This window comes from Nipponia nippon, unplaced genomic scaffold, assembly GCF_047370975.1.
Source record: "Nipponia nippon isolate SJK-2023a ecotype South Korea unplaced genomic scaffold, ASM4737097v1 scaffold_27, whole genome shotgun sequence".
NCBI classification, from domain to species: domain Eukaryota; kingdom Metazoa; phylum Chordata; class Aves; order Pelecaniformes; family Threskiornithidae; genus Nipponia; species Nipponia nippon.
This window is the reverse complement of record NW_028262344.1, coordinates 6,354,322-6,367,868: the sequence shown is the minus strand read 5'-3', so window position 1 is coordinate 6,367,868 and position 13,547 is coordinate 6,354,322. Positions and strand designations below refer to the sequence as shown.

At 40.7% G+C, this 13,547-nt stretch overlaps 1 protein-coding gene across 1 annotated transcript in view; it reads right to left on the bottom strand.

Moving 5' to 3' along the window:
• Window positions 1-1,025: 1,025 nt before the first annotated feature.
• LOC104017295 (geranylgeranyl transferase type-1 subunit beta-like) overlaps window positions 1,026-13,547 on the bottom strand; it is a 69,402-nt gene continuing 56,880 nt past the window's right edge. The window contains 4 exon segments of the mRNA XM_087762685.1: window positions 1,026-2,307; window positions 2,310-2,447; window positions 6,702-6,810; window positions 7,103-7,287. Of these exon segments, the coding sequence (XP_087618811.1) occupies window positions 2,267-2,307; window positions 2,310-2,447; window positions 6,702-6,810; window positions 7,103-7,287 (473 nt within the window). The 3' untranslated portion in view covers window positions 1,026-2,266.

The window sequence follows — 13,547 nt, the reverse complement described above, 5'->3', positions numbered from 1 at the left end:
TACATCCTGTGGGAGGAGATAAGGTCCCCGTAGTGCATGTAGGGAAGTGGCTGGGGAAGGCATTGTGGGTTGCTCCTCCCTTGGGAAAAGGCAAGCCCATTTGTGGGACTGTCTTCGCTCAAGGACATGCGTGTACTTGGTGGGTGATGCGGAAGGATGTGGAGATCCGGTGTGTACCTCAAGGAGATTTAACCTTGGGGGAAAAATAATCTGTGATGAGAGTTGTATGTTGCAGGAAGTAATGTAGCAGGAACTATCTGAACCAACAAAGAGTGAGCTTCGCAAAGAACCGGGTGAGTGCAGCGATGACCAAAACCAAGCTGGTGTTGGCGCCCAAGAATCGAACATGCTGCTTCTCCTGTCCTGAGCGACCACCTTGACAGATGGGGCTCAAGTCATAGCTTGTTCTTATGGACATTTTGGGGAGTGGCAGAGGCCCACAGAATGGGGAAATAAGATCTACCTATCTGTTAAGGGACAGGGGATAGTAGTTAATGAGAATGTATAAATCTGTATGTATGTTGGGTATAAAGATGGTTTAAGTCTGTAGTATAAGTTGTAAGTGTTGGTAAGAGGGGATTTCAGGAATGAGAAATAGATACAATGGGATGGTTAGAAGATATGTAAATGTATCAAATTATGTGGGACCTGAGCATGACACAAATGGTACCGAATAAGGGGTGGAGATTGTATTGGGACTGGCTGGGATGGAGTTAACTTTCCCTATAGCAGCCCTCATAGTGCTGTGCTCTGTATTTGTAGCTAGAAAGGTGTTGATAACATACCAGTGCTTTGGCTACTGCTGAGCAGTGCTCCCACAGCATCAGGGCTGTCTCTCCACCACCACCCCGACACACACACCCCGCCCCCAAAGGCAAGTAGGCAGGGGGTGGGCAAGAGTTTGGGAGGGGTCATAGCCAGGACAGCTGACCCAAGCCGACCAAAGAGATATTCCATACCATATGACACCACACTCAGCAATAAAAGCTAAGAGAAAGGAGGAGGAGAGGGGGCATTCGTTATTAAGGCATTTGTCTTCTGAAGCAGCTGCTACACATACTGAGGCCCTAATTCCCAGGAAGTGGCTGGACATTGCCTGCTGATGGCAAGTAGAGAATAAATCTCCTTTTTCTTGCATTGCTTCTGTGTGTGGCCTTTGCTTCTTTTTCATTAAGCTGCCTTTATCTCGACCCACAAGTTTTTAATCTTATTTTCTCCCCTGTCCTGCTGAGGAGGGGGAGTGAGAGAGTGGCTTGGTAGGCACCTGGTGGTCAGCCAAGGTCAACCCACCACAGCAGCATTTCAAGCACACAAAGTAAGGCACTGCTACTAAATAAGCTGAGAATGTTCATCATCTGAGTAAAACACTACCAACTTATCTTAAAGCCCAATGTTTCATTCTTTACACAGAAGCATTAAGAAACTCAGAATTATTTCACGCTAAAAGAGAAAAATATCCAAAAAAATCAAAGTACAGTTGTATAGTTTTAATGTATTGCAAAGGCTTGACTTCAGAAACAGGTTCTAATGCTTCTCTCACACACAGCTATTCTATGCTGAATATCTTTTAATGCTATACATCAGTACACTGCACCCTCATTAATATCCCATGAAGAGAATATTTCAGTGCAAAACACTGTATCTGGCTAACGATTCACTGCAGCTGTGTAGAAGCTACTCAGTAGAATTATGAAATCCATTTAGTAAGGCCACACAACTTTAAAAGTCCAGTATATTGAATAAAATAATTTTATTTGTATCTACTTTAAAAAAAACAAATGAAGTTTATGGAATCTGAAAGTAGATGATAAAAGGTAACTTTTAACTGAGAGTTAATATGGGAGATTCTTTACCCAAAAATATGTCAAACATTAAGGTCATAAAGAATTTCAAGGTTCTGTGCTATACTCTATGATATGTAAACAGATTTTGAAAATACTTTCCCATTATATATTTTGACACAGTATGCATGAATTTTAAAAATAAAAAATAAAACTTAAATTCAGTTGCCTCAAGGTATTTCTTAGAAGTAAAGCCATTTGAAGATCTATTTACCATCTGTGGTGACAAACTTCTATATATCCAAAATATTTCCTTTTTCCCCAGTGCAGAATAACTGTCTGGAGGCAATTACCTATCAAAATGATGCCAGCAACACAGATCTGATTGTATGACTTCAGCACTTAAAAGAGCACGCTGGTTATACATGGCTTTTAACCTTGGGCTACAATTATGCTATCAGAACTAAAAATCAAGTCTAAATCATTCATGTAGAGCTGTGTGTGTCATCTGAACACTGTTTAGAGTTCTTGTTTTCCAGATCTGATGGAGGTGGTGAAGGTGCTCTGAGGTTCTTGTGCTTATATTCAGGGCAGGATGAACTTTGCAAATACCAGTTTCTCCAATTAACGACAAGCCACAAATCCCAAAGTAGGCATGTAAAGCATCTGAAAGCAGGACGGAAAATGAAAAAGAAAATTATGTTTCTGTCAGGCTGTAACAGCCAACTCTTCCTGGATTCCAAAACCCCTGAATAATTACAACCAAGGAAAACAAACAGATGCTACATTTTAAACTTAGGATTTGAAACAAGAAAATAATTTCTGCCCAAACCCTCCAGCATGAAATGATGGTGTGCAATCTCTAAGACTAGAGTCTGTTTTAGTTTATAACAATTCTTGCCCACTACTTAATTTCTTCTGAATTCTCAGGCCAAACAGCAAAACAGCTGTAAATACATTTCCTTCAACAGAGTAAATCTTCTCTCCCCGTCCCCTGCAACGTGAAGGAATTTTTTTTGCAAATGAAAGGTCAGGTGGATAGCTGGCTACTTAGTGGACAGCTGACTATTGAAACACCAAAATTAGCACCAGTAGCCAAACAGCAAGATTTAGAAGTATGAAAAAAATCGTCACTTTCCCTAATCCCCCCCCTTCCAGAGAAAATACCCTAAGGATATGAATTAATGAAGATCAGCAGAGATGAGATGCTCTTATTTCCCCATCCCACAGCTCTCCTGCTGCCTGTCTTATACCAGCACTAGAGATTGCTCAACACCCTCCATGGCTTAAAGTAATTCAGAAAACATGGAAGAAAACTAACCCGAGCAGGAAAAATTGGACAGCTTTCTGACATTTCAGCAAATTAAACTGGTTTGCAGAAATGTTCAATATACACCAAATCTAGTGCAAAAAAGGGGAAAGGACATGCAGCTGTACTTTAGGAAGCTGGGAGGAAGAGGAGTGAGCCTGCCCCCTCTGGTCAACAATAATCCATTAGGTTGGCTTATCCTCCCAAGAAATCACAGCCTAAAGATGGAAAGAGGATGCAACCTTAATGTGTCCCTTCCAAATTCTCAACACTTGGTAATCTTTTCGAGGTATCACTAATTTCATGTCTGACTAAAATGATATTACAAGAAGTTATATGGCTAGAGTCTCGCTAGCCAGATACCTTCTCTGAAAGATGGCTTCTGCCTATCAACATTAACATGCAGACAAAAGCACGTTCAGTAGATATAGTCCCTATTGACCTTGCAGAAAGCATGTCAGGCAAGGAAAGCTCAACTTCAGGAAATATAGTATATTAACTCCTGTGGGAAGCTGCATTGATACTCACTAAAATCCATATACAAACCTAATTAGCTATATAGGGATATTTGGTGAGTTTAACCACAAAGTTCTACACTTGTGCAAATCCATATCAACTTAATACACAACTCCATTGTAGCCATAACACACCTATGCAGCCTGTGTACTCCTCTCTTTAAAGCTATAAAAAATGCAAGGCTTTTCAAGGCTGAAAAACATAGGTCCAAATGTTTTGTTTCATGAGCAACTCACAAATACATGGCAGTACACAATCTCACAACTACTGAGCAGCTGTCTTAAAAACAAAAAAAAATACAAGGTGGATTTATACTTCTACTAGTGCAAATCTCACTTCAGTGTTTTACATTCAGTAAATGTGCACACTCATTTTCATCCTCTCCCTCTTTTTATCATGTTAGATCTTTTAATCTTTCTTTTGCATCACCTGTAATTCACACGTTTCCAATTCTTTTGTATTAGATATCAAGTGAGATGCATCAGCAGTACATCTAGCAGTTTAAGAGAAATTTATCTAAATTTATTTAAATCTTATAATGATTTATGCTCAAATCTAGAAAAAGATTAATGACTTAGGTATGTGTTCTAAAAAAATCCCCAGCTCTGTAGAACCCTAATGTTTGGGGTTTTAATATTTGCAATAAGTAGCATTAACATAAGATAGCAGATCTAACTGCTTTTTTTCAGGAAACTTCTGATAGCCTTTCCTGCATTTGACAACCCTATGCAGATGCTTACCTGTAGAGACTACTAAAAACTAAACAATAGCCTTTTCGCAGTTCACTTTGGTATGCTCATGATTCTAGAGGATTACTAGCATTTAAAAGACACTTGACTTTTCAGATTGATTTTCAAAGGCAAGACATAGTTTTCTAAAAGATCACTGCTCAACAAGCACACTGGTACAAACACTTACTATTTTAAATCAAGAAACACTGCTACCTCTAAAACCAACAACTTATTAACATCTTTTAGCATGGGAACATCAGGACTACAAAATAATATTTTCCTGAATCATCAGTTGTGAAAAGTTACTTGTAATTTTTGTAGTCCATGTAATATTTAAACAGAGCTTTTTGCATAAAGTAGGAGCTACAGAAGTGTTCAAATTCTGAATCTATTTTAGAAAGCACCTATGAAAAAATTACATTTGCTTATTTTGCAACCTTTCCCTGGCATATTCTGTCACATCTGAGTTTTGCAGCAAAACCAAACTGAGGCCACTATTCTCAGCGTTACAAAAGCTAAATGCTTCAAGGAGAAAGAATCATTTCTGTCCTTATTCGACCTCAACAGAACTATTAACTCATTTGTGAGATGACCCATACCAGTCTCGTTATCTTCACATTTTGCATTTACATGGAAGTCAAGAGGACTGTGTACATTTAACCATCAGTAGGCTTCTGAAAACAATGGAGCTGCACATACACTTCACATTAATAAAGTGGGAAATCTTTAGTGCGTTCAAAAAGACAGCTTGGCTTTCAGATAGTAGACTGATCTTGTAGGAAGCTCAGCTGTGTATATATGGCATTGAAACTACAGATCCATTAAAAAAAAATAAAATATGCTGCATTTACAGTCATTCTTCAGATTAGAACTGCATTAACTTTTTAACTATTTTTCTTCAAAACATGAACACAGATGTATGTCACCATCCGCCTGAGGAAAGAATGCTGCAATAAACCCACCTATCACAAAAGTATAAACTGATTTTTTTTTTCTGTAAAAATCCTACACCATTAAAATTCAACAGTACCAAAGAAAACACCAAACAAGTTTTCCCCAGAAATCTTATAAGACATATTCTATACATTGTCGGAGCTAGAAAAAATCTGGCATACCAGCAAAACTTCTGTACATTCATAAAGCAACAATCTAGTTAATCCTTAATACTCCAGTTCAATCTTCTTGTTCCATTTCTGTGGCCAGCTAGAGCATTCAAGTTAAAAAGTAGCTTACTCTCAAAAGAAAGTTTAAGAGACAGGAAAAGCTTGCTTTATAGGAAACAGTAGTGTATGGGCAAGAACACCATACAAATCAAAGCAAACAGCTTTATTAGTAGTCTTGCCTTCCTCAAATCTTATCTCAAACTATTTTAAAAGACAGGTTGAGGAACTTTTTACATGATTGGGGTTTTAAACATACTGTTTTTCTTCCTAACCTCCTAAGTAAACAGTTCATCAAGATAAACAGAAATATTTCCTCGAAGTGATACTGATTGGACTACATAATGTACACCAAATATAGCTAGTCATCAGGAATCCTAAACTGGTTTTCGGGGGGGGAAGCATGTCATGAGCACTATATTATCAGTGTGGGTCCACTCTGACAAATTGTCAACTGTTCTTCAAAATCAAATGATGCCATGCTGAAATATCTCTGTGCAGATTCTGAACAGTCTCCTCCTTTATTATAACTATGTTTTTATCTTCTTTGGTGAGTTTATGGACTGTTTATCTTCTCTGTACACAATGCCACTGAACATTACTACGGGCACAAAGTTTGTTTTCATATCTTTACAGTATCTCCTTTGAATTCTAGCATCTTTTCAAATTATCAGTTTCCACTTCCAAAATGCAACCAATAACTATTTCAGATATATTGATATGATTTCTATGTGTAATTACAATCTGTAAATCATAATATGTAACTATCTAAAGTTTGAGTTGAGTATTTTTAAATACATCAAAGATTTCTGAATAAGCTCAAAGGACTAATTTCTTAAGGAAATAAACATTCTGAAATATTTTACTCGGACCCTTTACGAAGATACCCACTGCACAGTATGATTTTTAATTAGAATGGTTAAACACATATGGAAAAGCTTGTCCAGCTCTAAACAGACAGTGATACTGTTTTGGTGATAGTCTAAATGACAGCATCTCACTTGCTCTGATGCTGAACAAGGAAAAACTCTCTCTCTTTCCCTCTAAATCATGAAAATCTCATATTTTAAGGTTTATTTTTTTCTGTTATTTGAAGGAGACTGGGAAAAAAAAAAACCCTCTCTTACACCTCTCGGATGTTTGACCGTTGGAATATATTTGTAGCTTAAAAGACACTCACCATAATTTTGAGAAGTAAATTTACCTGGATGGCTATCTGGCCACTTGGCAAATCCACCAACAAGACGATCTTGAGTTGACAGGATGTAATTTCGGTTTCTCTCAAAATTTGTATATTGGAATATGTTCAAGAGCTGAAAAGAAGTTAGAATGTTACAGTAATATACTAAACTTGAGTATATTTTTAAATATTAAAATATAATGTCTATTTACATAGATAAGTAGTGCAATATAGCCCTAATCTGTTAAACCTCCTTATCCTGCATTTTTTCCAAGTTGAAAAACCTTTACAGTGATTTTTGCATATTCTTGTACTTGCACTTTGTACTTTGTACATTACAAATATGTAATTCTTCCAAGTAAAACAAGATGGTTAAAGAAATCAAAACAAGTCAATAACTATCCTGTAGGTTTTCTGTACACTACCTTCAAAGTTGCTCCCACCCAAAAGGAATAGCAGGTGTCTACAGGTTTGTTGGGTCGTCCATGGTAGCCATTCTGTTGTCTCATTATACACCACCTTCTTATCCTGTTCAGTTCTTTTTCTGAAAAAACTTCCTCCAGTTTACCCATCAAACACAGTGATGCAATACCACAAAATGTAGAGCCACCTATGAGGAAACAGTTGTTTATGCAATGTTTTAAAATACTCAGATTTTCACTGAAGCCTGTGTGATCTCAATCAGAATTTTAATTAGGATAATATAAATTAAACCAATGGATTTCTAAAAAGAGTACAACAGGAATGAGTAAATGGTAATGCAACAGAAGACATTTCTTGATATGTTACTTGCACAAGAAAGCTAATGGGAAACCAGCAATCAGACTACCAGACTGAAGCAGAGATGCCAAAGGCAGTCACAGACACAACTCCCCAGAAAAGAAAAATAAACTGAAGGGTAAGTATCTGACAAGCAGTAAGCAAAAAAAAAAAAAAACCAACAACAAACCACAAAACCCAAAAGACATGGTTAATGCTATGAAAAAACTGGAGGATTCCCATGGTTGTACCAAACACACAAATTATGCTTCTAAGGAATTTTTTTATTGTCAAGGAAACTGCAAGGTAAAATTTGAAATTAGAAGAGAAACTCAAATTCTCTGTCTGTGTATCATTGCTATAACTTTTAAAAACCCATCAAAGCTCATTCTATTACCTGTAATTATATAATTACAGCCTGGAAGTAAGCTGTTGATACAAGGCATGAGGACCAAGATCCACTGTTACACTATTATGGCACTAGAAAACCCCATGAAATCTAGGATTATTTTTCATTCTGATGCTGAAATGCAGGAAGGATACTGAAGTAATGATATTTGTTATCACTAGCATTCTACAGCAACTTATTTAACTACATTTGAAAATATGTAGGGGTATAAAGTTTTATATACTTTTTCAAAGTTTTTCAATTTTGCCAGGGGTCTAGGGGCCAGCTGCTGGATGGACTGACTATCTTGATCAACTGCAGATGAGGAACAGCATCAGGTTGTCTGTGCTGTTCATATCTGTGTGAGTGCCAGTATTGTAATGGTATGTGGAAGGAGAGTCTGTTCCTTTAAGGGTATCTGGTCAAAGGCCTTTTCAGTGCTGTGGTGGTGCATTCCCCCCCCTTTTCTTGTGCACCTGGCAGAGCATGGGAAGCGAAGCTGCTTTACAATCTCAGTAACTCCCATCAAAACTTGGCCTTTGTGTAACAAGTTTGGCAGTTAAGCGTCCCTCGACCATATCAGAAACTCTTACATGGCTAAGGTGGGAGCAGCACTGTCTGTACCAGGGAGGCAGCTCTGACAACCTTGGAACATATTTTTCGTCTGTACCAGCCGCCTCCGACAGCCTTGGGGCCTATCTTATCTGGGTTGTAACTCAGGAGGATCTGTACCAGCATCACTGGAATTTTTGAGAACTTTAGTAATTTCCAACACGGGTTGTGAAAGTAGGATGGAAATTTACTGATGCCTAAAGTCAATCATCTCGTGACCCTATAAACAGCCATGCCAAGTGAGACCCTTTGAGCTCTCCTGGACCGCAGCGGGCTGCATCAGAATCTCCCTCTGAGTGGGACACCTCTCAGAGCTGCGAACTCTTAAGTTTGCATACGGAGGCCTGGCAACAGGACCTGAGCTGATCTCTGGTGCTCTTTGCTCCTTGAGGTTCAACTTTCACCTGTTGAGACAGTCATTTAAAGTGAGTATTTCACTAAACCCAGGGGGAATTTTTATTGGTGCCTTTATCTGCACATATTTCAATAGGTACCTTCATCTGCACATATAATGAGTATTTAGGCCTATTGTGTGATTGTGTGTGTGTGTGAATCGATTCAAATATTGTAGCAAACCTCATTTAATCACTTTGTAGATGCTAGATTAATCAATGATTAGTTATTACTAAATTCTTGGGATTTTCTCCTTGCTGCAAAAAACCCATAAACTGCTGCTAAACATATATAATCCTTAGACATAAACCATTGACCAAGTCTGAGACTAGGATTGGATCCAGCCGCACCTAGGCTCCTCTCTGAGAAGGAGTTTAGAAAGCAAGGGGGTCCATTCTGAACCTCGTGACTCAACGGGAGTGCCCCCTTTTCCTCCTTGTATTTTCTTCAAACTCAATTTCCTCTTTCTCTTTATATATATATTAATTCATTTAATAGTAATAGAGTGAACCTTGCCATCAAACTCTGTTAAATCACACTTTTATAGATTTCTATTAAAATCACTATTTGCAAATATCTTTGATGGTGATTCTTTAAGCGGCCTAACCACTCATCCCTGACAAACGTAAAAAGGGATGATACCAAAGACTTAAACAATTTAGTAAAAGATCAGGCCCCTCTTGTCCTTTTGTGTAAATTTTGTAAGGTATAAACTTTGTAAGATAAAGGAGCCTGCATGTCAAAGGTCTCAATAGTAGTATCTCCTGGGTTGTAAAGCCTGACAGACTGAAAGCAGGATGTGATAAGAAGGAACTGAAACAATGAGATGGGGAGGGAGGAATGATTACGTCTGCCTAAAACCAGTTTTGGACGATTGAGGCTTTAGAAACTTGTCCATAATCTCATGCAAATTACTAACCAATCATTGTAAAGAGAATGAGCTTTGCAGTTTTTGTGTATAAACGTATCGTGGAAGTCTTGTTTGGTGTGCATGTTAGGAGGAGAGATCCCCCATGCACCCAGCGCTGCAATAAACCATTGTCGGCTTTCTAAACTATCATTTGGTTTGGAGAGTTTTCTTGATTACTATTTTCAGTAACAGGGATATTAAGAAAAAGGGGGAAGCCCTAAAATACAGAGACACAAACCTGACCAACAAACAATAAGGGAAGCAGTGACGAGAACCAAACCAGGTCAGTCACACTAATTGGTAAGGATATACGGAGTGTGGGAATATTTATTTCATTAAGATTAACTGATCAAGGACCTTATCAAATGAGGAAAAGGGGGAAGTCGTAAAAAAACCATAGAGACACAAACCTGACAGGCAAACATAATGGAGACAAAGACAGGAAACAAACCTGGTCAGTCACACTAATTGATGGGCTATCAAGAAACCACAGGCAAACTTGGACTTTGCAACTGATAAGGATGCAAAGCTGAGGGTCCAGGATGTTGGAGGGGAGGTCGGTGAAACTATGCAAACAGATGAGGGTATGTGCAGGGGGAGTAGCCAGAAAAGGGTATAAAAAGGACTGGTCACATCTAAAATGGCACCAGTCAATACAATTGTCTGACTGAGCCCTGCGCCTGATCACTGCAGTCTGTCCTATCTTCTTATTAAATCCTTTCTTAACTATCTCTCTGCGTAAACTCTCTCTCTGTATCCCATGTGCATGTGTGCTGCAAGGACTAAGTGTCAGCTACTGGGGAGACCTGTGTGAGTGGATTTGGTGCCAGCTACTGGAGGAGTCAGACCAGGGCTGTAGGTGCCCCTGGGCTATGGTGTCAGCTACTGGAGTGGGTGGGGGTCTTGACCACCAGCCACTGGGGTGAGAATGAGGTGTATCCCAAAAAAGCAGCTACTGGGAGGGACCAGACTTAGTGAAGCGAGTGAGGGGCTCAGCGCCAGTGGCTGGAGCAGGACTGCAGGTCACAGTCCATGTGCCTGGTGCTGGCTGCTGGAGGGGGGGTGAGTGTCTGTATTTCCCCAAATCTGGTGGTGCATGGGGTGTGCATGTGTATTCACTAGCAAACTTCAAGCTGGACTAGCCGGCAAGTAGGAAGCCCTGGGTCTGGGCAGCAGTATAAGGCAGAGGGACTGTGCTGGTATTCAAGGGGAACTTGCCAATGTGGAGTGCCTGTGGGACAAGTGTGTGAGTGCGTGCATGTTTGCTAGCAAGCATCAAGCTGGACGAGTTGGCGAGTAGAAGACCCATGAAGCAAGTAAGAGGACAATGCTACCAGAGTGTGACCAGTACCCCCTGCTCCTGACACCAGCATTGTTGCCAGGATATGGTAACACCCGTTATGGAACAGGGAAGCGTAACAGCACATGAGATATTCTGGATGGCAAAACTCATGATCCCCCAGTGGTCAGGGATGCCTCCTGTGACTGTTCACTCAACTCTTGCTCAGATTTTGGCTAACATATAGCTCATGCTAAGGCCTGATGTATGCTGGGAGAAGCACCATTAGGTCAAAGGGAGAGCAACAGGAAGAGATAAAGATCATTATGCAGCTATTGCCACCTGCAGCTTGCTGTCTCCTGCAGACAAAATTCTTGCATATTGATTGTCTGGCAGCCTCTTCAGAATCCACTAACTCATGGAAATGGTAAAGACTAAACTCCCAGACTGAGAGGTATAAATATATTAGCTTATCCAAAAGGTTTTTGAAGGAGATCCAACAGCAGCCAGTCTGCTAAGGCCTTCATGCTTCCTGGTGTGATACAGGGGATGCCTACAACTTGATGGAGGGGGAAACGGGAGCAACTTCACTGTTGGCTAGAGTACCGTGACACTGCCTCCATCGATCTTCTTCCTCCGAGGACTGAGTGAATGACTCGTGTACTTTTTTAAAGTAAGAGTCTAGATTATAATTATTGTATTGTGTGCTGATTATTAAGAATTTGACCTGATCTGCAGAGGGTCCAGGTGACTGAAAAGTCTAGGTAACTGAAATTTTAGGTAATAGGAAAGCTATGCTAATTGCTAGAAATTCTGTGTAATAATAAGCTATGCTGATTACTAAAATCATTATATAATAATAAAGCTCTAAATATAACTACAACCCTGTGGCCAATTCTCATTCTACCAAGGATCCTTAAAAGAACCTGCCTGTCCCCATAGCGTCGGGTGACACAGACGGACAAAGGGGCTGCGCTGGTACTTGGGGAATGTTCATGTGCTTGTGAATTTAAAGAATGTCGTGTATGTGCCTTCACTAGTGAACTATCTCTACCAGGTATATTGGTTGTATGTGGCAAGGTCTTCGTAGCAGGGGGGCTGCAGGGGTGGCCTCTGTGAGAAGAGACCAGGGGCTGCCCCTGTGCTGGACAGAATCGGTTCCAGCCAGCTCTGTAACGGACGCACCACTGGCCAAAGCTGAGCCAATCAGTGAAGCTGGTGGCACCTCTGTGATAACATATTTAAGAAAGGGTAAAAAACACTGCACAGCAGTTGTGAGAGAGGAGGAAGGAAGAAAAAAAAAAAGCATGAGAAACAACCCTGCAGACACTAAGGTCAGTGAAGAAGGAGGGGGAGGAGGTGCTCCAGGCGCTGGAGCAGAGATTCCCCCTCAGCCAGTGGAAAGGACCATGCCAGAGCAGATGTGGATATGCTCTGAAGGAAGCTGCAGCCTGTGGAGAGCCCATGCTGGTGCATGCTCCTGGCAGGAACTGCAGCCCGTAGAGGACCCACACTGGAGCAGTCTTATCCTCAAGGACTGCAGTCCATGGGAAGGACCAATGCAGGATCAGGGAAAAGGTGTGAGGAGGAAGGAGTGGCAGAGACTAAGTGGTATGAACTGTCTGTAACCCCCCACTCCCCATCCCCCCTGAGCCGCTGTGGCTCTGGAATGAAGGAGGGAAGTTGTGCCTGGGAAGAAGGGAGGGGGAGGTGAGGGAAAGCTGTTTTAGTTTTTGTCTTTGTTTCTCACCAAGCAGATCTATTTTAATTGGTGTACTGGTTTTGGCTGGTATAGAGTTAATTTTCTTCATAGCAGCTTGTATGGTGCTGTGTTTTGGATTTGTGATCAAAACAGTGTTGATAACACACCCATGTTTTAGCTATTGCTGAACAGTGCTTAGAGTCAAGGCCTTCTCTGTTTCTCACACTGCCCCCTCGTGTGAGGAGGCTGGGGGTGCACAAGAAGTTGGGAGGGGGCACAGCCAGGACAGCTGACCCCAACTGACCAAAGGGCTATTCCATACCATATGATGTCACGCTCAGCAATATAAAGCTGGGGGAAAAAGAAGGAAAGGGGGGACGTTCGGAGTTATGGCATTTGTCTTCCCAAGTAACCGTTACGCATGATAGAGCCCTGCTTTCCTGGAGACGGCTCAACACCTTCCTGCTGATGGGAAGTAGTGAATGAATTCCTTGTTTTGCTTTGCTTGCATGCGCGGCTTTTGCTTTACCTGTTAAACTGTCTTTATCTCAACCCATGAGTTTTCTCATTTACGCTTCAGATTCTCTCCCCCATCCCACTGCTGGGGGAGTGAGTAAGCAGGTGTGGGGCTTAGCTGCCTACTGGGGTTAACCCACAACAATTGGCAAGAAATTAAATGAATCTTCCCTAAGTCAAGTCTGTTTTGCCCATGACAGTAACTGGTAAGTGGGGTGGGTTGACCTTGGCTGGCTGACAGGTGTCCACCAAGCTGCTCTATCATACCCCCTTCCTCAACAGGACAAGGGGAGAAAATAAGATGAAAAGCT